The 24639-nt window shown below is 38.0% G+C and overlaps 2 protein-coding genes across 8 annotated transcripts in view; one reads left to right on the top strand and one right to left on the bottom strand.

Moving 5' to 3' along the window:
- Window positions 1-21548, top strand: part of SPC25 (SPC25 component of NDC80 kinetochore complex) — a 30230-nt gene extending 8682 nt beyond the window's left edge. Inside the window, exons 4-8 of one of the 2 annotated variants that reach the window (XM_023189707.3) lie at window positions 3359-3505; window positions 4888-4992; window positions 7381-7479; window positions 9540-9665; window positions 20711-21548. In XM_023189707.3, coding sequence (XP_023045475.1) covers window positions 3359-3505; window positions 4888-4992; window positions 7381-7479; window positions 9540-9664 — 476 coding nt within the window. In that variant the 3' untranslated portion in view covers window position 9665; window positions 20711-21548. Of the gene's footprint in view, window positions 1-3358; window positions 3506-4887; window positions 4993-7380; window positions 7480-9539; window positions 9710-20710 lie in introns of those variants that run through there. The other variant, XM_023189706.1, reaches the window with a different exon arrangement.
- Window positions 21052-24639, bottom strand: part of NOSTRIN (nitric oxide synthase trafficking) — a 65083-nt gene continuing 61495 nt past the window's right edge. For 5 of the 6 annotated variants that reach the window (XM_026454160.1, XM_026454163.1, XM_026454162.1 and 2 more), the window contains 2 exons: window positions 23599-23688; window positions 21052-21273 (listed from right to left, as the gene is read on the bottom strand). In XM_026454160.1, the coding sequence (XP_026309945.1) occupies window positions 21137-21273; window positions 23599-23688 (227 nt within the window). In that variant the 3' untranslated portion in view covers window positions 21052-21136. The remainder of the gene's footprint in view (window positions 21274-23598; window positions 23689-24639) is intronic. The other variant, XM_026454161.2, reaches the window with a different exon arrangement.

Genomic DNA, 24639 nt, shown 5'->3' with positions numbered 1-24639 from the left:
AATGCAACTGGTGACTGTAAGTTGAAGCCAGTGCTCACTTGCCATTCCCCAAATCCTAGGGCCCTTAAGAATTGTCCTAAATCTACTCTGCCTATGTTCTTTTTTTTGTTTTTGAGACGGAGTCTCGCTCTGTCGCCCAGGCTGGAGTGCAGTGGCGCTATCTCGGCTCACTGCAAGCTCCGCCTCCCGGGTTCACGCCATTCTCCTGCCTCAGCCTCCCAAGTAGCTGGGACTACAGGCGCCCGCCACTTCACCCGGCTAGATTTTTGTATTTTTTAGTAGAGACGGGGTTTCACTGTGTTAGCCAGGATGGTCTCGATCTCCTGACCTTGTGATCCGCCCGTCTCGGCCTCCCAAAGTTACTCTGCCTATGTTCTATAAATGGAACAGCAAAGCCTGGATGACAGCACATGTGTATATAGCATAGTTTACTGAATATTTTAGGCCCACTGTTGAGAACTTCTGCTCAGGAAAAAAGATGCCTTTCAAAATATTCCTGCTTATTAACAATGCATCTGATCAGCCGAGAGTGCTGATGGAAATTAATGTTGTTTTCATGCCTGCTAAGACAACATGCGTTCTGCAGCCCATGGATCAAGGGGTAATTTTGACTTTCTTGTCTCATTATTTAAGAAATAAGGCTGTAGCTACCACAAATAGTGATTTCCTCTGATGGATCTGGGTAAAATAAATTGAAAACCTTCCAGAGAAAGGATTCACCATCCTAGATGCCATAAAACATTCATGATTCACAGGAAGAGGTCAAAATATCAACATGAACAAGAGCTTGGAAGAAGTTGATTTTAACTCTCATGGATGACTTTGAGAGGTTCAAGACTTCAATGGAGAAAGTAACTACAGATATGGTGGAAATCACAAGAGATCTAGATTTAGAAGTGGAGCCTGAAGATGTGATCAAATTGCTGCCATCTCATGATAAAACTTGAGTGGATAAGGAGTTGCTTCTTATGGATGAGCAAAGAAAGTGGTATTATGGAATGGAATCCACTCCTGGTGAAGATGCTGTGAACATTGTTTAACTGACAACAAAGGATTTAGACTATTACATAAACTTAGTTGATAAAGTAGCAGCAAGGTTTGAGAAGACTGACTCCCATTTTGAAAGAAGTTCTACCAGGGGTAAATGCTGTCAAACACCATTGTATGCTGCAGAGAAATCTTTCATGAAAGAGTTGATTGATGCAGCAAACTTTGTTGTTTTTCTGTTGTAATAAATTGCCACAGCCACCCCAGCCTTCAGCAACTACCACCCTGATCAGTCAGCAGCCATCAACATCAAGGCAAGACCTTCCCCCTGCAAAAGTTTAGGACCTACTGAAGGCTCAGATGATTATTAGCATTTTTTAGCAATAAAATATTTTTAATTAAGATATGTACATTGGTTTTTTAGCCATAATGCTATTGCACGCCTAATAGACTACAATATAGTGTAAAATAACTTTTCTATGTACTGGGAAACCAAAACATTTGTGTGACTTGCTTTATTGCAATATTCGCTTTATCACAGTGATCTGGAATAGAACTTGCAATATCGCCAAGGTATGCCAGTACTTAAAAATAGCACAGAATAGCAAAAACTAATAAAACCAATAAAAACAAAGTGCAAAAATGAATATTACAGCTATTAATATTAGTATAAACATCTATTCTTACCTATGTATTAATCACTGGTGTTATGTACAAAAACTATTGATTTTTTTGGTGTGTAGTACCACAAATTCTGATAGGTTTTCAGTAGATTTTTCTGAGTATTCTAGATAGATGTCTATTGTCTACATATAATGAAAAATAGTTCTTTTTTTTTTCCTTATAGTTTTACCAGCTAAATATCTTGTCTTGGCCAGAAACTTCTAGGGAGATATTAAATAACAGTGCTAACTGGCATCTATTTTATTCCTTTTAGAAATGCCAAATATATATTATGAGATTTGAAAAGTTTTTTGATTTGTTTCTGTCATGTTAAATGTCCTTCCATTTATAGTTTAAGAATCAGTGTCAGGAGTGGATGCTGAATTCACATGATATGTTCCTTCAATTCTTATTCATGTGATAGATTTTCCTAATATTACACCTTCACTACATAAAATCCTTAGAATAAACTATATTTGCTCTTGGTGGACTATTTTTAATGTAAGTTAATATTTTGCTGAGCATCTTTGCACCTATGTTTTTAAGTGAGATTAGTTTATATAGTTGTGGGTAGAGGGCCAGTGCTATCTTTAATTTTTTGTTTTATTTTATTTTATTTTATTTTATTATGACAGAATCTCGCTCTGTCGCGGCCCAGGCTGGAGCGCAGTGGCCGGATCTCAGCTCACTGCAAGCTCCGCCTCCCGGGTTTACGCCGTTCTCCTGCCTCAGCCTCCCGAGTAGCTGGGACTACAGGCGCCCCAGGCGCCCTCGACCTCGCCGGGCTAGTTTTTTGTATCTTTTTTTTTTTAGTAGGGACGGGGTTTCACCGTGTTAGCCAGGATGGTCTCGATCTCTTGACCTCGTGATCCGCCCGTCTCGGCCTCCCAAAGTGCTGGGATTAGAGGCTTGATCTACCGCTCCCGGCCTAATTTTTTGTTTTAGCTTCAGAATTATGCTTACATTGTAAGCTTTGCCTGCCCACCTGTCTTCCTTCACTTATTTCTGTCTTTCGGTATGTTCCAGAATAATTTATATAGCATTAGAGTGAGCCTTTTCCTCAAAGCACTGTGTAAAGCCATCTTCTAGAGTTTGGTTATTGGCCAGGCGTGGTGGCTAGCCCTGGTAATCCCAGCACTTTGAGAGGCTGAGGTAGGAGGATTGCTTGAGCCTAAGAGTTTGAGACTAGCCTGGGCAACATAGTGAGACAAAACAATTGAAAAATCAGCCAGGCATGATGTGGCATGTGCCTGTAGTCTCAGGTACTCAGGAGGCTAAGGTGGGAGGCTGCAAGGAGTAGTGATTGTGCCACTGCATTCCAACCTGGGCAACAGCGAGACCCTGTTTCAAAAAAATATAAAAATAAAAAATAGAGTTTGGTTATCTTTGTTGGTAGTTTTTATTTCTGTACTTACTGGGAGTGGGGAGCTGCGAGGGTCATGATCTTTTGATTTTCTGTTTCTTGGTTTAATTTGGTATTCTCATTTTAAGAAGCTTTTCTGTCTCACTTTTTTTAAAGATGAGTAGGAAAAAATAGATTAGGATTTTTTTTCTTTTTTGTCTTTTATAAATTTTGAATCATTAGAAAATGCTTATCAGTCGAAACGTTCTTTATTAATCTTTATGAAAGTCAGTAAACTTTGGCCTTTTCTTAGATACATGTCAGAGAGCAAAGCATATTCTAGCTAATACCTTGTGCTTCTTACAGAGATCAGCAGGCAAAATAAGCTCATTCAAGAAAAAAAGGATAACTTGTTAAAATTGATTGCTGAAGTAAAAGGCAAAAAGCAGGAATTGGAAGTACTGACTGCAAATATCCAGGATCTTAAGGAAGAATATTCTAGGAAGAAGGAAAGTAAGTTTCCTGTTGTAAACATACTGATCTAAAATGGAAAGTGGTGACGGTTCACCATTATTAAGTACATCTTGCCTGTTCAAGTTCATTGCTAAAAATGGATTACAGTACCTCAGGGCATAACCAGCCACTCATCTCTGCAAGATGTCATTAAAGTTAGCTAACTGGGTTTTATTTCCTTAACTTAAAGGGCCTTCTCTTGTGATTTTTAATATAATCAGTAATAATGAAATTGATATGAGGTTTTATTTATTTATTTTTATTTTTTTTCCTGAGACAGAGTTTCACTCTTGTTGCCCAGGCTGGAGTGCAATGGCACAATCTTGACTCAGTGCAACCTCCACCTCCCAGGTTCAAGCAATTCTCCTGCCTCAGCTTCCCGAGTAGCTGGGATTACAGGCACCTGCCACCATGCCTGGCTAATTTTTGTATTTTTAGTAGAAACAGGGTTTTCACCATGTTGGCCAGGTTTGTCTCGAACTCCTGACCTCAGGTGTTGTAATGCCTCAGCCTCCCAAAGTGCTGGGATTACAGGCGTGAGCCACCATACCCGGCTGATAAAAGATTTTAATTAAGCAGAGTGAGAAGTGGTGTCCCTTTTAAATAAAATTTGCTTTGAACAAGCCATAGTGTACTTTATGCAACAAATATTTATTGACCATGCATTCTCTGCTAGGTAATATTAAGTGCTCTTTTTATGCTGCAAAATCTCTTTTGTATAAAGAACTTTCATATTCAGATGAATGCATCTTTTAGAAAGGAGACTTGTTTGCTCACAAACTAGGTAATCTATTCTTCAAATCTCCTGAAAATAGCAAAATTTGTTTTGTTAATGCTTTTTCATGTGGAGTTCTTAATCAAGTCTAAATTGTGAAATTATTTTTCTCATTACTTAGTCCCTAAGCTACTTTAAAGTATACTTAGGGACTATTGTACTAACTTAAAAAAAAGAAAAAGAAAAAACTTTTTTTTTCATGAAATAAGGCTGACCTCTTATAAGAAATAGTTACACGTAAAGGAATAGAACATTTTCCCATGAAGCAATTGATTATCTAGAAAAAGCACAATAGTATAAATGAAGTCTGTTTATTTCTATGCCACCCATACGAATCCCTGGCCTATTTATTTATGCTACTACATAATAAAGCAAGACAAGGCTTATTCTTCTCACTATCTGTATACATTTTCTTGGGCAGTTTTTCCTTCCAACCTGAATGAACAAAAACTTCTTTTAGCTAACTGGTAGATAGAGAAACAATAAATGAAAGCAGATTTATAGGCTTGGCATCATTTTATAGTTGATTTTAAGTTTAAAAAATTAACTCAGTAAGCATTAATTTACTATTTAAAACATTTAATATGTGTGTGTGTTTTAATCACAGCTATTTCTACTGCTAATAAAGCGAATGCAGAGAGGTTGAAAAGGCTGCAGAAATCTGCAGACTTGTATAAAGATCGACTTGGACTAGAAATTCGAAAAATTTATGGTAAGTTTGTTAATATAAATAAAACACAGATTAGAAAAGTATGTCTTTTCTTAAATAGAGGAGAATTTAAAAAATATTTTCAACTAAAATAATGACATTAACTTTTTAGAAAATAGGAAAAAATTACAATTTTTAAATTATTCTAACATAGTTACTGATGCTCTAGTTATTTATCATTCAGTATTTTAATAAATGTATTTTTGGCAGGATTGTCAACATGCAAATAATTTTTGTTGTTCCTATCAACATTGTATTATGAGCATTTCCTCAGTTGCTATAGCCTTCATAATGGTAATTTTTAAATAGTGGTATAATAATTCATTCTATTAATATAGCGTCATTTATTCAACCATTTATCTATTGTTTAACACATATTTTGCTTCTACCAACATTTGGAATCTGCCAGTTTTTTCAGTTTTAGAAATACAGGTATCCCTTATTCACGGTTTCTGTTACCTATGTTCAACCATGGTCTGACAATATTAAATGGATGAGTATAGTACAATAAGATATTTTGAGAGGGAGAGAAGCCACATTCAGATAACTATAACTTTTATTACAGTATGTTGTTCTAATTGTTCTATTTTATTATTAGTTGTTATTAATCTCTTCCTGTGCCTAATTTACAACTTAAACTTTATCATAGGTACGTACGTATAGGAAAAAAACATAGTATGGACAGTCCCTGACTTAGGATAGTTCAACTTACAATTTTTTGACTTTATAATCAGTGTATCAGGGTGGTAAGTGCATTTTTGCCCTACAATGTTTTTGACTTTTGATGTGTTTATTGGCACATAATGCCATTGTAAGTTAAGGAGCATCTGTTTACATAGGGTTTGGTACTATCTGTGGTTTCAGGCATCTGTTGAGGGTCTTAGAATGTATTTCTCCCTGGTGGATAAAGGGGGACTATTGTAAACCAGTGAGCATTGACTTTCCTGTTTTCTTTGTGTGGTTTTTCATAGTATTGTTTCCCAGAGAGGAATTGCTAGGCTAAAACACATGAATATTTTGATGCCTGTTGCATGTGTATCACATGTACATCGCTAATGTACGCCAGTGTCTGTTGTGTCTGGGCTTCCCAAGATCACTCTCAGCTTTGGTGATTCACTAGAAGGAATTAGCATATAGTCATATTCATGGCTAAGATTTACTGCAGCAAAAGGATACAGAACAGAATCAGCAAAGAAACAATAGCACGTGGGGCAAAGTCTACAGGAAACCTGGCACAAGCTTTCAAGAGTCCTAACCTAGTACAGTCAAACAGGATGTGCGAATTCCTTCAGCATCAAATTGTGACAACACACCTGAAGTGTTGTCTACCAGGAAGCTCATTAGAGGCTCTGGAACCTTGTACCTGATTCTCCTTGGATGGTACCCCATGTACCATTTCCCTTTGCTGATTTTGTTATATCCTTTTGCTGTAATAAACCATAGCCCTGAGTATGGCCCTATGCTGCTGAGTGAATCCTATGAGTTCTCCTAGTGAATCATAAAAAAGACCACAGCAGCCAAGTTCATTCCATTTTATGGCTGAACAATGTTCCATTGTATGTATGTACTATATCCATTCATCTGTTGGTGGACACTGGGTTATTTCTACTTTTTGGCTACTATGAATAATGCTGCTATGAACATTGGCATACAGTTATCTACTTGAGTCTCTGTTTTCAATTCTTTTGGATATATACTTAGGAGTGGAATTGCTGGGTCATATTGTAATTCTATATTTAAACTTTTTGAGGATCTGCCAAAGTGTTTTTCACAGTGGCTGTACCATTTTACATTTCTACCAGCAGCGTACTAGGGTTCCAGTTTCTCCACATCCTCACCAACACTGTTATTTTCCATTTATTTATTTGCCGTCCTACTGGTTATGAAATGGTATCTCATTGTAGTTTCAGCTTGCATTTACATAATGACTAATGATGTTGAGCATCTTTTCAGGTACTTCATGGGCATTTTTATATATTCTTTGGAGAAATGTTCTTTCAGGTGTTTTGCCCATTGTTGAATTGGGTGGTTTTTAGTTGTAGGAGTTTTAAATACATTCTATGTATTCAACCTTTATCAGATAAATGATTTGCAAATATTTTTTCCCATTCTTTAGGTTGTCTTTTCCTTCTCTTGATAGTGTTCTTTGAAGGACAAAAGTTTTTAATTTTAACAAAGTCCAATTTATCTAGCTTTTCTTTTGTTGACTGTATTTTTGATGTCATTTTGAAACTATAATATATTTTAAAACGAATTTGTAACTTCTGCATTTGGAAATGTTGGTTACGTGACTGTACATACTTAGCAGTGCAGATATTGATCCAAGATGGAGTAAGAAAGGGTATCGCTATTGAAAGCTTTGACACACTAAATAGTTCAATCTCTTTTCAGGTGAGAAATTGCAGTTTATATTCACTAATATTGACCCTAAGAATCCTGAGAGCCCATTTATGTTTTCCCTGCATCTAAATGAAGCAAGGGACTATGAAGGTATGTACTAATATCTCCTAACTGGTATTTAAGATTGGCATTCCAAAGTGTTATTTCAATCAGAAAATATAAAGTAATATGGAGGAAAGCAATAGCTCCAGACTCTATTGCTTCCTTTTTCAGTCTTGCTTCTTGGGTTATAGTCTTCTAAAGGAAGTGAATATAGTCTTGATTTATAGATATTGTCTAGGATCCTTAATAAGTAGCATCTGTTCAGGATGGCACAGTGCCAGAGTATCTGAAAAATCTAAAAACAAAATCACTGCATTCATATGCAAATATGAATTTTCCTTTTAGATAACTTTTTAAAAAACTGAAGCTTTAAAGAATATGGCTGCTTAAATGTGAATATTAGAACTTATCCAAGTAGATAAGTTTAAAGTCAAATGTAAAATCACCAGAATTTAACAATTTATTTTCCCAAAAATACATTTTTGAAAAACTATTTCATCCTGCAGATCTCACACATTGATAATAAAGGTTAGTTACTGACTCTGCAGCTGGCCAAAAGGCCTTTGATTTATAAGGAATATATATCTTTGATAATAATGTGAACAAGAAAGAAATAGAAATACGTTTATCTCTTGTTTATTCTTCTAATGCCCCTGTACAAGTAATCCTTAATTTATTGGAATTCATAAAAATGGTTCTCAGCTCATTACACCTGTGCTATCATCTTAAAGCCTTTATAGCTGACAGACACGCAGGTGAATTGCTGAGCTGGCACAGCCCTGTGCCCTGGTGGCTCAGTTCCTATTCCTAGGGAATTTATATTTTGAGAATCTGATTCACATACAGATGTTTGGGTTTTTTTCTCTCTAGATAAATATCTTCCAATCTAATTAGTGCTAGATTTTAAAAAGCAAGCCCCAAAAACCTCTTATCTAGCTTTTCAATTTTCTCTAAATTGGATATTCTCCTATGGTATAATCTGATAGTACATGATAGTATATTAAAATAGAATATACAGGATACATTTTGGACCGGATGCCCTTTGCTGTTGTTTCTCTGCTGTGGTCATGGACCTTGTTTCCTAAGCAGTCTGTACCCGAGAGCTGGAAATCTGATAATGGGTGAATTTCTTTTCCTTTGACCACTTTCACTAGAGACTTGTCCCAGTGTACTAGCTGGTACAACTACATACAAGGATAATACTGTTATTTGTGACTTTGAGTCTCATTTGATTAATAGCCCTTGTAAATACCACTCTTGGAATAGCAAGCACATTTTCTAATGCCTGCCATTTCACTTGGAAAATTCTAGATATTTCTTCCATAATTGTAAGTTATTAAGGCTAGGCACTGAAAATTGGTTTTTTTTTTTTTTTCAGGCTGGGCATGGTGGCTCACGCCTGTAATTCCAGCACTTTGGGAGGCAGAGGCTGGCAGATCACTTGAGGTCAGGAGTTCAAGACCAGCCTGGGCAGCATGGCGAAACCCTGTCTCTACTAAAAATACATAAGTTAGCTGCACATACATGTTACCTGTAATCCCAGCTACTCAGAAAGCTGAGGCAAGAAAATTGCTTGAACCCAGGAGACGGAGGTTGCAGTGAGCTGAGATTGCACCACTGCACTTCTAGGCTTGGTGACAAATCAAGACTCTGTCTCAAAAAAAAAAAAAAAATTGTTCTTTTTTTTTTTTTTTTTTTTTTTTTTCCAAATCCAGTGGTCAGAAATGAAAAGTCAGTCAGACCAAAGTTTTGCAGATAAAAATGACTTAACAGTTTTAAAAAAAAGTTTAAATAGTTGAAACAAAATATATAGGTTTAAGATGATGGGCAGGGTCATTCTGCATCACTAAACTCTCAATCCTTGAGTGCCATCTGCTTAAATTTAAAGCAAGATTATAGTACTTCAGATTTGAATATTTAGAGATTAAATGAAGGAAGGGTCCAAAAGATAGGTGGCGTATGAAAATCAAGTGTATCCTTTTTTGCTCAAAGAATTTCATTAAGATGGAATTGACATTCAAAACAGATGAGAGCATCTAAATTAGAAACACTTCTCTGCCATAAAAAATCTCATTCTAATTGTCTTTGATTTTTTTTTTTTTCCCTAGTGTCAGATAGTGCCCCTCATCTTGAGGGCCTAGCAGAATTTCAAGAGAATGTAAGGAAGACCAACAATTTTTCAGCTTTTCTTGCCAATGTTCGGAAAGCTTTTACTGCCACGGTTTATAATTAAGGTACAAATAGTGTATATAAAAATGGTTTATTTTTTTTCTCTATTTTGTGTCTCTTTTTAAAAGAATTCTCGTTATCTGCTGTCTGCCTGTAATTCTTTGGTATTTTTGTAACATTCTGTGTGGCATACTTCTTTCAATCACAGTAGTCCATCCTTATCTGCAGTTTTGCTTTTTACAGTTCTAGTCAGTCAACTGTGGTCCAAAAATATTAAATGGGTAGAATGCAGTACAAGACATTTTGAGAGAAAGAAACATTTCATATACATAACTTTTATTACCATATGTTGTTATAATTGTTCTATTTTATTACTTATTGTTGTTAACCTCTTACTGTGCCTAATTTGTAAATAAAGCTTTATCGTAGATGTTTATGTATGGGGAAAAAGCAGTCTATATCGGATTTAGCACTACCTAAGGTTTCAGACATCTACTGGGAGTCTTTTAACATCCCCCACAGGTAAGGGAGAACTACTGTATTTTAATTAAAATCTTAGGGAAACATATAAAGTAAAATATGTTCTTTTAATTAATGAAAGATAATTAGTTTACTACTTTTTTTTTTTTTCCTGTGAATATCAGGCATGCGTAACTTATGGCTAGCACTGGGAATGGAAATTTGTTCAGCCTGCACTGTGTTTCAGTGGTCTCCAAGCTTTTGTACCACTTAATATGGACTCTCAATATTAAAAAATTAAAAGGATGGGCCCAACCTAAGGTTGACAGTTTTTAACATGTACTGGGCAAAATAAACTCTACTATCTTACTATCAACCTAATGTCAAAAAAGAAAGAATATTTTTACCTTACACCAAGAGAGATCTATAATTAGAATAAAGGACGATCCTTCACATCAGAAGAAGGTTGGCAGCATTTTACTAGGATATGGTTTTGAAAATCTAAATGTAGAAATTTATAAACAGTTTCCATTCTGTAATGTTTGCCATTTAATTGTGGTCTGGATATAAGTTTGTCATCTTGGGATTCTGTTCACCACAGATTAGAGTTCAAACGTCAACTTATTCTAGGACTTTTTTTTTTGTCCTCATCCTTTCTGTGTAAATTTGATGGCATTTAAGTATGCTAGCTATAGTGAAAGCTACATAATACTGTTCCAGTATATCGTGAGCACACCTAAAAGCCATAGAACAATGCCTTCCATGCCTTCAGTTGCTTCTCCTGTCTTCTCCCTTAATAATCTGGGGGAAAATTCACACTTGTCACCCAGTTAGTGAGAGGAGGAAGGGAGTTTCAGAGCAGCCTCTCTCAGTGGCCGCTGTAGGGGCAGAAAGATGTGATACCTTTCCTCATCCATCATAAGTGTCACAACCAACACTCCTATAGCAAAAGACAGGTTAACAAGAGAAAAACACAACAAATGTATTTAATCCAAGTTTTATGTGACATGGGAGCCTTCAGAAATGAAGACTCAAATATGCAGGTAAAACTGTCTATTTTTATGCTTATGTTTGATGAAGAATGGAAGAATGGACAGCCATGTAGAAACGTGATTGGATGAACAAGTGTGATCTAGTGGTAATAAACTGAAGAAACCTGCAAGGCCTGTCTGTTCAGGTCTTTCTTGGGGTCTTTCTGTGTAGCTTTCCTTCTTCCTGGGCGTGGGGCAGGACCCTTATTGAAGGAGGGTCTCATGACATAGTAAGGTGGGGGAAGGTTGGAATAATATTTCTAGGTTTTACAGCTTACTTTGGAGAAGAAGGGAGCAAGAAGCAGGAAGGCAGGAAAAGGTCAGAGACCTTGGTTCTGACGCTGCTTCTGAGGCCTTGTAATCTCTCTTAGTTTAAAGTACTTACCATGCTAAAGCACCATAGTTTGGGGTATCATGTTCTGAGCCCTAACACCACTCATACCTAGGACTTGGCTCAAGGCTTTGCTCATTGGCATATAGTAGTAGAACTTACCTGAGAAGAATGCTATGGCCTGGTGGAGATGTTATCACTGACACATGCCAGTGTGTAGATCAGCTTTTAGGGACCATTGATTGGTATTTTCTCTAGAGATAAAAGGCTAATAAACTGTCCTGGTGATTGGAATGGGTGCTATTAGCAATAGACCTATCCTATTTCAGCATGGGCTTGTCTGAAGGGAGTATTTTAAGAGAGAGAATACAATAAGCAGACTCCAGTTTTTCCTGGGCAGACTTTCACATTTGGCCTTATTTTTATATACTTATTTAAATGAATGCAAAAAATGATACCAAAACCCAACTTCGGTTTTTGTGAACCTAGCTTGATTTGGAGCTCAATTTCTATCAGCAGGATCTGTTTCTTCTGGATTGAGCCTCTATGTGGTAGACCACAGCAATTTCAAACTCATCCAGTTCCTGTAAGTTAGTACAGGTGATCAAGGGGCTAAAATACATGTGTTGGGTTATACTAGATTCCCCCTGAAACCCAGCTATAGAGGCAGATTAACCTCAATAATTGGGCTAAGAATGGAGATGTTATAGTTCTACAAGGGGAAAGACAGCTTAGATGTTTGGCATTAGAAACATTAGATGACTATCTGCAGTGAGTATGTGTTGACTGAATTTCTCCACTTGAAATATATCTACAGTGAACAAATGTAACAAAACTTGAGGGAAGGTCTTGTCTCAAAGAAGGCTAAAGAAAGATCATATCTCATACTGCAAACTCGATGACATAATGTTTTGAACCATACAGTAAGAAGGCACTAGGCATTGACCCAGCTTGCCTAAGCAAGGAGAAATTCTGAAAGATCTCTTTCACCAGCAAGTTGGAGAAATGAGAATTGGGGATGAGAGAAGAAATGGGTAGATCCCCACATAGGGCCCATTTTTCCTCAAGGAACAGCCATTCTTCGCTTCTAACTGGTGGGTGAAATGGGGTCAAGATCTGAGAATGAGATTCCATAGCAGGAAATTCCCAAGAGGATAACATAGGAACGACCAGACACAGTGGCTCACAGCTGTAATCTCAGCACTTTGGGAGGCCGAGGCAGGCCTCCCAAAGTTCGAGACCAGCCTGAGCAACATGGTGAAACCCCGTCTCTACTAAAAATACAAGAATTAGCTGGGCATGGTGGCACGTGCCTATGATCCCAGCTACTCAGGAGGCTGAGGCAGGATAATCACTGGAACCCAGGAGGTGGAGGTTGCAGTGAGCCAAGATCGCGCCACTGCACCCCCGCCTGAACGACAAAGCAAGACTCCGTCTCAAAACAAAACATAGGAACCAGCTTTGCTACTGGAATCCAAAGTCAAATATACAAAGAAAAATACATTATTATGAACAGAGGGCAGAGGGTCTTGGGCCATAGAACATTATACGATTAGACTGATTTGTTTTCTTAACAGGGAAGTTGATTCATTCCAAGATTGGGGATTATTCTAACAAGCCTGGTCAGCTGGCCATCTTAAAATAATGGTTAATACCTTTTTTTTTTTCTTTTTTGCACTTCCTACATGCCCAGCACTGTTCTAAGCGCTAAGCCCTTTACCTCCATCTACTCATTTACATTCTCACAACAACCTGTGAGGTAGATACTATTGAAATTTTTGTTCTACAGATAAGGAATACAAGGTACAGAGTTTAAATGACTTAAAGTCACACTGCTGCTGAGTGTTAGAGTTGGGAATCAAACCCAGATGACAAGCTGGCAACTGAATCCATGAGTTTCACCTAGATCTAGACGATGCCTTATAGCCTTTCTATACTACATTACAGGGAAAATATGCAAAAGCAAAGTTCTTAAAGATTCTCAACAAATTTGAATTTCTATAATATAATTTGGGTTTTGTGTTTCTATAGAAGTATAATGATTAAGAAAAAGAACTAAATTATCTTGAAAGCAGAGGAGGACTATGCTTTGTCTGGATCCTTAGGAAATAGCCTCACTAAAATGGTAAAAGAGCTGCAGATCTCAGGGAAACAGTGAGCAGAGTATGAGGTGTTTAGAACCCCAGTGGCTCATTGAGAACAGTCACTAGGGATGTAGACTGCAGTCATCAACCCAGGTCTTTTTTGGAATGGTGTGTGAGAGGGCTATTAATTTGTGCATAAGTTTTTAATCTGTTTGAGCAAATATAAAAGCCTTAGGCTGAGCATGGTGACTTAATGCCTGTAATCCTAGCACTACGGAAGACTGAGGAGGCCAGGAGTTCAAGACCAGCCTGGGCAACAAAGCCAGACCCCATCTCTAAAAAGAATTTAATTTGCCAGGCATGGTGATACATGCCTATAGTCCCAACTACTTGCAAGACAGAGGTGGAAGGATTGCTTGAGCTCAGCAGTGAGCTCCAGCCCTAGGTGACAGAGAAAGACCCTATCCCTTTAAAGCAAAACAAAAACAAAACTTAATTTTTGAAGTTTACTCTATACCCACCTAGGGATATTTTGGAGCTGATACTAATATATTAGCTCACATTTTAAAGTTGATGCATTATGAAAATTCCACTTGAGCTGATTAATAACACATATAAAAGGCAAACTGAGCTACCTTAGTATACGTGCTTTTTTATGCATTATGTTTAAGATGATGTGTCATAACAATGAAATAATTTTTAAACATTTAAAATCTTCCTAATGTGGAAATAAAGCACAAGATACACAGATAAGATACTTTCTTAAGTGGGAAAATATAGGCACAAATGTAAGTAACACTGCTTGAAATGGAATCCAAATGGGGTCACTCATCTATTCTACATTTTGTAATAAGATGGTGCAGGTCTCTAAAATTAATCTCAGTAACAAATTAAGTTAAAAAAAAAAGCACAAAATTACTACAGTGTTCTACTAATATATCTAAAGTTTCAATTTCCAAGCTAATGAGAATTAGAAAGTGTTGGTTATTTTTCAATTCAGAAAATCCTGTACAGACATAATTAGTTATGTTTGAATTTGTGTACCATGGTGGCATTTAGCTCTCTTACCTAGCAGTGTCTGGGATATAGTAGAAGCTTAATAAATACGTATTAATGTTGAACACATTATCAAGACTCAACAGAAAATTATTTGATGGGGAATCAAAATTGTACTTCGTGAAAGAGGTGGCTTGTTCAACAATATCTGCAGGCATGCTGCTAAGGTGTTTGGACATTTTTGGAAGTTAAAGATGACTGCTGTTTTTTGAGACAGGGTCTCACTCTGTCGCCCAGGCTGGAGTCCCGAGTAGTTAGGACTACAGGCATGCACCACCACACCCGGCTAATTTTTGTATTTTTTGTAGAGACTGGGTTTTGCCATGTTGCCAGGCTGGTCTCAAACTCTTGGGCCCAAGGGATCCACCCACTTCAGCCTCCCAAAGTGCTGGGATTTCAGGCATGAGCCACTGAACCCGGTGAGCACTTCTTGACTCAGTAACAAGCTGACAGAACAAGTTCCTTTCTGAATAAAGATAAGAGTTTCATCTAAATAGAAAAAGAGTCTATCAGTTAACGGGAGGATCTATATGCTATATAAAATCAGCCCTTTCCTGGTATTGTTAGTATATCGTAGTGTGAAATATGAAAAGTGTATGATTTGGTGTGAAGAATGTTTCAAGTTTAGACACACGTTTTCCTTTTTCCTTAGCAACTAGGCAAGCTGGAAGTAGCAGCTGAGAATAAGGTCTAGCAAATGGAAAAACTTCAAGGGAGAAGTTATTTTACTCACTTAATGTTTATGAGAATTTTGGAAAGAGGCAATGTTTGAGATTCAAATAAATGTTATCTATATAATGGCAAATGTTGAATATTTTAACTTGTCTTGCAAAAAGCTCTATATTCCGGCACCAACATGGTATTGTGGGGGGAAAAAGTTGAGAATTAAGACACAGGCCAGTCTTTGCTCTACTATTGAAGCTGATACATGACCTTGTGCAAGTTATTTACCCTTTTTGAGGGTCACTTTTCTCATCTGGCCATACTCTACTATGTGTGTGGTTTCCCAGACTTGGGGGAAATGAAGAAGATTTTCTTTTATTCCCAATTAACTAAAAGTAATTGTGAATATTTGTTGAATTTTATGTTTTTCTGTACTTATATAAATTTTCATCTTTAACCTATTAATGTGATTTACATTAACAAGCTTTTGAAAAAAAATGTTGAATTAACTTTGCCTTGTTGGAATAAATCCACTTTAGTCATGTGCAGTCTTTTTTTTAATACAGTGTTGGCTTCAGTTTATGAATATTTTGTTTTGAATTTTTACATCTATAGTCATAAGTGACATTGGGTTATAATTTTCCCATGTATATTTTTCTATTTCCTGAAAAAGTTTGAATAAGATTATTGTTTTTGAACTCACTTATCAAACTATCTGGTCTTGTGGGGATTTTTTTGTAGGAAGAGTTTTAAAAAGGTACTCATTATATTTCTTTAACAGTTATTAAATCATTCAGTTATTGTATTCTAAGTTTTGATCATTCATATTTTTTGAGAAATTTGTCTCTTTTTCTTGGCTTTCAAATTAATTGGTGTAAAGATTCATAGTATATAATTTTATCTTTTAGATAACTGCTACATCTATAGCATCTACTTAAATTTTTTATGTATGTATGTATGTATGTATGTATGTATTTATTTATTTATTTATTTTTAGAGGCAGGGTCTCCCTGTGTTGCCAAGGCTAGTCTTGAACTCCTGGGCTCAAGTGATCTGCCAGCCATGGCCTCTCAAAGTGCTGAAATCACAGGCATGAGCCACCGCACCCAGCCTACCTTTTTCTTATAATGTTTATTCATACCTTTTTTCATTCTCACCAAGATTTGCTCATTTTATTAATCCTTTCAAAGAACCAATGGATAGCCTTGTTCATACTCTTCTATTTTGTTTCATCTCTCCTTTCTTTCTCTCTCTCTTTCTTTCCTTTCTTTCTTCCTTTTTTTTTTTTTTTTTTTTTTTTTGAGACAGAGTCTCGCTCTGTTGCCCAGGCTGGAATGCAGTGGCGCCATCTCAGCTCACTGCAAACTCTGCCTCCCAGGCTCAAGCGATTCTCCTGCCTCAGCCTCCTGAGTAGCTGGGATTACAGGCATGTGCCACCATGCCTGGCTAATTTTAGTATTTTTAGTAGAGACGAGGTTTCACCATGTTGCTCAGGCTGGTCTCGAACTTCTGACCTCCTGATCTACCCGCCTCCATCTCCCAAAGTGCTGGGATTATAGGCCTGAGCCACCGTGCCCAGCCCATTTCTCCTTCTCCTCCTCCTCCTCCTCCTCTTCTTCAGTGTTTTTACTTTGGGTTGATTCTGCTGTTATTTTGATAAACATAATTAGGATGCTTCGTTTATTAATTTTAGCGTTTCTCCTTTCCTTTTAGGACTTTTTTTATAGCTGCTTTCCCGAAACTACAGATTTTGATAAATAGTGTCTTTTTCATTTTTTATTTCTAACATTTTCTAGTTTCCATTAAGATTTCTTCTTGGACCGTGGATTATTTAGAAGTATATGCGTATGTGCATATATGGGTGTGGGCACACATACACGTTCTCCAAATGCACAAGGTTTTTTTCAGTTACCATTTTCTTAATGATTTCTACATTATATTATGGTCAGATAATTTCCAGATACTTTGTGGACTGGTGCCTGGTCAGTTGTTACAAACGTGTACTTTCCAGTGCTTAGGTGCAGTGCCTCTTCCTCATCTGCCTATAGCACTCACCCAACCCGTCTCACTTGCTTAACTTCCAGGCAGCCCGGACTTTCCCTGATCGCCTCGATCCTGATTGAAACCTCTCACTCCTAAATGTCCTCATTACCTCTTATCATACTCCTGTTACAGCATTTATCATGGTGTCTTGCATTTATTTACTGCTCTCTCTTCCTTACAAGAATAGAGACGGGGGGCTCTTTTGAGAAAGAGGACTCATTGTCTTTAGACCTAGTATTTAAATGACAGATCTTTTGTTTCTTAACCTCTCCACATGGTAACTTCTATTCATCCTTCAAAATCTAGTTCAAAGATGATTTTTTTTTTTTTGAGATGGAGTCTTGCTGTCACCCAGGCTGGAGTGCAGTGGTGCAATCCCAGCTAACTGCAACCTCTGCCTTCCGGGTTCAAGCCATTCTTGTGCTTCAGCCTCCTGAGTAGCTGGGACTATAGGCATGCACCACCACACCCGGCTAATTTTGTATTTTTTGTAGGGATAGGTTTTTGCCACGTTGCCCAGGCTGGTCTTGAACTACTAACCTCAAGTGATCCACCCACCTTGCCCTCCCAAAGTGGTGGGATTACAGGTGTGAGCCACCATGACTGGCCAAGACTACTTCTGGTGTGAGGAGTATGCTGGTCCAGGCACCACACTGGAAGAATCACTGGAGAAAGCAATTCCCATTTGCCCCATGTGAGGAAAGCCCAGTTTCCCCATATACGTGGCATGCTTCTAGGTGCTCCTTGATATGATTCCCTTTGTTGACCTAGAGCCCTCTGTTAGTCCTGAGCTTTAAAACCAAAGTTTGTCTCCAACCAGTTCAGTTTGCTTCCCCTCCTAGGTCTGCTTCTCCAATTCCATAGTTCCTTTGAGAAAGAGGTTTTCACCCTAATTCTCTGTAGGTCCATTTACTCCAACCTCAGAGCAAAGCTGCTTTCCTCCTATTCCTCTGACCCCCTGACCCAGTTAGTATCCCTAGGGCTCTGCCCCTTCAGCAGGATTTCCCTGATCTCAGGCACCCATACTTCCCCTTACTTTCCCGGAACTGACCTCCTATTTGTATAAACACAACCTGGATTCTCTAGCTCACTGGTTTTCTCACTCCTGTCTCCATTGCTGCTCAGCAGAAAGTCCAGGGATCCAGATCCTCCATGCTGGATCACAGCATCCTGGGACCTTTGACATTCCCCTCATCCATCATCTTCAGCTCTATCCAGGTAGCTGCATTCTCTCTGCAAAAGGTTTCTGCTCGTCTCTGCTGTGTCCTCACTCTCTGACCCAAGTCTGAGTCCCACCTTTTCATGCCCCGCCACCCCAAGCCCATCTTCCTGTATGAGATTGCAGAGGACACTAGGGTGTGCCGCTATTTGATCTAACCCACTTCTCTTTCTCCCAGCCAGGCTGATTACCCCTCAAGGCTGTCAAGGCTTTGGGAGGGGACGGGTTTTATCTTGAGGGAGAACAAAATTAAACTGTGTTCAAATTACTGATCAGTTAAAGTTTTATAATACTATACAATAACATTTACCCCCAAACGGAATATTACATTTTTGATGAATCATAAGTCACTTTAAGTGATTAAAATGCCTTGTCATTAGGCATATTAATTATTATGGGTAAGTGAAAATGCACAAAAATGAAATTAGTAAATCTTTCTGGTTGATAGCATGATGGATATGTCAGCTTTTCCTCTACTAGAAAGGAGAAAAAATAGAGTAACATCAATGTGCTCAATATTGGCCTCTGCGGCCTATATTTCAGGTTGTCAATGGTACTAAAAACTTCCTGACATACAAAACTTAGTGGAGTATAATTATGAAAGTCCATTTAATAGTTTTAAAGCACTAACATTAAAGTTATTCTACATAGGAGACTTCAGCCCATAATTAATGTTCACCACAATATGCACTAAATCTTTCTGGAGGATCATCCCCATCTATCTAATCAGAAAGTTCTTGCCCTACTAAAAAGATACTCAACAAGTCCGCTATATCCAATTATATTTGTATTTCATCTAGTTTATAGTATTTCTTTGAAGCTTGAAAGTTATATGTCAGATGCAAAAATAATTTGCAGCAACATTCCAGGGGGAACCATTTATGTTTTCATAAAACACAACTGATTTATGAAGGAAAAAAGATGTCTTTCTTTGAAAATTACTTTCAAAGAGTTTTAGGGTCCAACTACCATTATGATGATTTTCTCCACAGAAAATCGTCTGGTGTAGGCTGCAGTCAATTGCTACATAATTTTTTATCCATCAAGGCTTAATGGAAAGAAGTAAGATGAAAAGGAAATATAAATTTAAAATTTCTGTTCATGGTCTAATGGCCTATTATCCAGCCAACTTTCTACTTGCAGAAAGCCTTCATTAAGACACCATTAAGGATGGCATTAAAACTTCTGAGCTGTTCTGGGCTGTAAGTTACGTCTCACATAACAAATTTTACTTGCGCTCCTTCAGCTCTAATATCTGTATCTAAATATCTATTGTGTTACTTATATTCCGCTATAGGAGTGTAATGGTACAGACTTGCAAAATATAGTCCTCAGTTTGAAAAATTTCTTCTTGAAAGTATAAAATTTGATGAATTTTTTTAAAAAAGAGGTCAGGGGCAGGAGAGTAATGGGATGGATTTTAATTACTCCTTTAATGCCTGTATTGAAGCTCTAAAGGACAGCCTATTTGGCACAAGAGTAAAAACATACCCAGCAGTTTCATGAAGACCATGACCTTCCAATCAATGGAGTGTGTGATCACCAGGCCAACTCAGGTCATTTTCTGAAAGAAGCTGCTGTAACATTTCTCTTCACTCTAAACTGTTCCCCTTGGAAGTAGTTTCGGGGCCTAGCCTCTCTCATTCCCAACCTTTGTACATGATGGGTCATATGAGGAAGTACCATAAATTTTCTTCACCCTAAATATTCCATTTTGATAGTGAAGATTGGTTTCCTGAACTTTCCATTCAAACTAGAAATCCACTATCATTTAAAGTCCTTCCATTAGGAAGCTGCTTAAGATATTCCGTCCATAATGACTTAGTTGGGAAGTACAGAATTCCTTATTTCTGAATTGGTAAATGAGGTTTCCAAATGGGCAAGAAGGCATGAAATTTGTGGCACTATCTCCCTCCTAGCCCTTTCCTGTCCAATTTGCTCTTGTTCTTGTATCTCTAGCCATCTCTGGCTCACACTTGACCTCACTCTAAGAGCAGCTCTGGTGGTGGGCAGGGGATATATATGAAGCAACTGCCTCAGAAGATCATTGGCTTAGGATGAAACTGCATTCTGCCCGGAGGCCCTCAGCCTGGGAGCTGGACCTTTGTCTACCACCCTTTCTTTGGATCTTTTATCCTACCATCCCCTAATTTGGGTTGATCTCATTGGTGTTTTGATTGCCTGTCTCTCTGCTTGGAATTGATCTGTATTCCTCATTTCCCAGGCTCTGCTTGACCCCGTTGTAGGCCTGCTGTGCTCTGTTGCCACCCAAATCCAGAGGAAAAAGACATCTAAGTCCTCACCGCTATTGTCTACCAGATAACTCTGTGACTTCAGGCAAGCAGCTGAACCCACCTTGGACTCAGTCTCTTTCTGTGACACCAGGGGTTATACTGGATCATCCCTAGGGTCTCCTAGAATTCGGAAACTCTAGGAACCAAGGAACCTCTTCCTTGTCTGTCTCCACCCATCCATGTTTTATCTGACTGTTTCAAGCTAATAATCATGAATGCAAAGTGCTGTGACATGCAGGTAAAACTCCATCCATTTCAAAAGAAAACCCTGTAAAGATAATAGCACTTTATTCTTATTTGAACCACACTGTATTGTTGGTTACAGAGTGTGAAGGTAGTATGTTCAGAGTCTTGTTTTATGCCTTTGTAGCTGTGTTGCCAGCATTTGAAGGTAACTCCTCCACATAAGCAGCAGGAAAATGGCCTTTTTTCCCATTCAAAGATCCAAACCACCATCCTTCTTCTTTTTTCTCATGTATAATCACAATGTCACCTGTGAAAATACACAGTTAAGACAAACGGGTCTCTGCAATGTGAACACATGCCTCGGCCCGATTGATAAGAGTTTTAAGGAGGTTCTGCTTCAAGGAGTTACTTGGTAGTGTCATTTTCTGCACTTGATTCAGATGAAGCCAAATGTATCAAACACCTGTGTATAAAGCAGGCATAATCCAGAGGATACTAAAAAGAGTAAGATAATGAACAACTGAGATAAAATAATTGCTTAAAAACAGGATTGGCCGGATGTGGTGGCTCACGCCTGTAATCCCAGCACTTTGGAGGGCAAGGCAGGCAGATCACAAGGTCAGGAGTTCGAGACCAGCCTGACCAACATGGTGAAACCCCGTCTCTACTAAAAATACAAAAATTAGCTGGGTGTGGTGGCACACGCCTGTAGTCCCAGCTACCCAGGAGGCTGAGGCAGGAGAACCACTTGAACCCGGGAAGTGGAAGTTGCAGTGAGCCAAGATCACACCACTGTACTGCAGCCTGGGTGACACAGCGAGACTCTGTCTCCAAAAAAAAAAAAAAAAAAAAAAATCACCTTGAGTCATATGTCCTTATGCTGCCTGGCTCACTTTCTATGTAGCTGATGGATTGTCAGCAAACTCTCTTGGTGTCCATACTTGGAGGGTTTCATATGCTGGTGTTTATGATACTTTGGCATGTTGGCTGCTATAAGTATGTCTCACCAACAGTGTTTTCCTAAGATCAAGACAATGCCTCTGCATTATACCTGATTTCACAGTCCAAAAGCTTAACTCACAACTTTGCATAGAAATGTAACTCCCCGTTCAACAACTTAGCCAACTTTAATACAACATCAATTTGGAGACAATATTTTTTAAAGCAATGATTCAAATAAAGAGAATTCCATAGCAAATTGGACAAGAAACATGGCTATTGTCATAAAAGTAGAAAGATCTGCCCCCTTCAGGATCCAAGAGCTTCTTTTTCTTTAGCGTCATTCTGAGGTGATTTTTCAGTCTTCCCTTCACTCTTACTCAGCAATTCTCTTTCTAAGACAAAGGAGACTATTAACTCCTTTTCTGTCTTTTCTTAGTCATAAATCACCATTCTTAAAGGAGATCATTCTCAGTCTCTAAGTTCTGCCTTTAATGGGTTCTCTCAGGTCAGTAAATTGACATAATCTATTAACAAGAATTCCAACAAATGATTTCAAATTGTATTGCCAGCTTCCCTAAGCCTCCAATGTCATGTTTCATTGAAAGAAACTACTTAGAATATAAAGTGTGAGTAGGCTTTGCAACCAGCAGAGAACTGAAAACAAGATAATCAATTTATTGTGAATGATGTAACTCAAATGCAGCATCCATGGGTTCTAGGTGGCATCTGGGAAGTATGTCTTTTATTCACATAGGAAGAAAAGTAATTGCCTAGGGAGAGATGACTGGCAAATGCTGCAAAGGAAACACCCAATAAATAGCAAATGTGCGGTGTCCCTGTCGTTTGGCTACAAAATGTATCTTGATTTTCCTTGTTTTGGATAATATACTTTCCCCCACAACGTTACTCTTTCTCACTAACCCTTCCGTTTCCAGATCTCTGTCTTAGCACTAACATCCAAACGTGATTTCTAACTGGACACATAATGAAGGTTGAGGCTGGAGACGTTTTTCTTTAATAATGTTGTGGTTTATATTATAAAGCCACTATATAACACCTTTCCATGTTAAATAAAACTCTGTGACACAAAGAAGGGGGTCTTATTCTTTAGACTGGACATAAAAAGCTTTTCTGAGAAGTAAGTGAGACCAGCACTAAGCTGGGAGTCAGCTGACCCAGGTTCTAGAATTTGCACTTCCACTAAGTTGAGAGAGGAAGTCACTTCACATTCCTGCAGGTCTAGCTTCTAGAAAATAAAAAGGTGGGGTACACCTCTAATCGCTTTCCATTACTGACATTCTACCCCAGTGTGCATTGTGATTAGTAGTATAGCTGTGTTTCCAAGTTCAAAACCTGGGCTGCCATAGCCTGTGGCATTAGCCAAAGCACCTAACCTTTCTGTGTGTCAGTCTCCTCTGCTATGAAATGGGAATAACCAATAAAACCCTCCAAGGGTTTCATTAATATTAAATTGGACAATATGCTTGCAACAATGTCTGGCACGTAAAAAACAGAATAAGTGTTAGCTATTATCATTATGCGGGCTTTTGTTTTAGATGTGCTTATCTTTCAAGAAGGGTGAACTGATTTGACATGGTAGTAACTCTTAAGGCTGCCACACTAAGGGTTTTATTCATGCTAAGAATCTCAATATGGGAAGGCAATTAAAATATTTGAGAATGATTCTTACCCTTTTCCAAATTCAACTCATCATCTTGCCTGGCTTGAAAAGAATATAAGGCCTTGCAAAGTCTGCTGCTGAGCTGGGCTGCACCAGGGACTGAAATAGATTAAGCTGTAATTACTATGCTGTGTTAGCAGGCAAATGAATATGAGCTGAAGCTCTTTGGTTATTTAACAGTGTGGTGCAGAGTTTCAATATATTAAATTTTTCTCAAAAGGAAAGTTTGTAATTTTTACATAATTTCATTCCTTGATTCAAAAACCATTTATGATGCACTTTCTATATGTATGGACTGCATATGTTATATAACCAAAAACTATATTATAATACATGAAATAGTCTAGAGAAAAACATTGCATGCATGTTTTGGAAAACATTCACTAGTTTTGCCATTCAGGTATAAATAGGGGATATTTGGGGCATGTGCGTGTTATCATCCCTAGCTATGTATGGAACTGTTTCTCAAACAATGCAGCGGTGACTCCTTAATACATTGTGTGAACCATAATGTCCTGGTTTTACTGAAGTTCTTTTTTTTTTTTAACCAATTTCTATTTAAAAACTAGATAGTCAAGATTATGGTAATTATACTTGAACATGCAGGGATAGTGATGTGTGTGTGTGTGTGCTGAAAGATGAAGAGCAGTGTGGTGTGTGGGTGCACGAATGACTGAAGTCAGATGACTGCTAACGGGGGTTTGTAGGCCATGAGTCCAAGCCCTGGCAAACCACCTGGATCACTATGTGTCTCGCAGAGAGGACAGGCTTCTTATGGGAGTTTGGAGGAGGCTATGGACACAGAGCGGCTAAGCTCCTCACAATGGTTTAAGTGTGATTATGTGAATGGCAAATAACAGGCCATTTGAATAAGGTGGATGCCAGCCATCTGATATCTGAGGGAACTTCTCATATTATAAAATACTTTCCCAACCCTCTACTCTTCTTAACTTCTCCCATTTTTACATAAAGCTACAGAGTCTAACAAATTAATCAGTCCCGATGGAAATATAAATTTCCTTAAACAGATACAGGTGAAAGTGGCTCTGA

This window comes from Piliocolobus tephrosceles, chromosome 11 (genome assembly GCF_002776525.5).
Source record: "Piliocolobus tephrosceles isolate RC106 chromosome 11, ASM277652v3, whole genome shotgun sequence".
In the NCBI taxonomy this organism is placed as follows: domain Eukaryota; kingdom Metazoa; phylum Chordata; class Mammalia; order Primates; family Cercopithecidae; genus Piliocolobus; species Piliocolobus tephrosceles.
The sequence above is the reverse complement of the archived record's forward strand: the minus strand, read 5'-3'. Positions and strand labels throughout refer to the sequence as shown.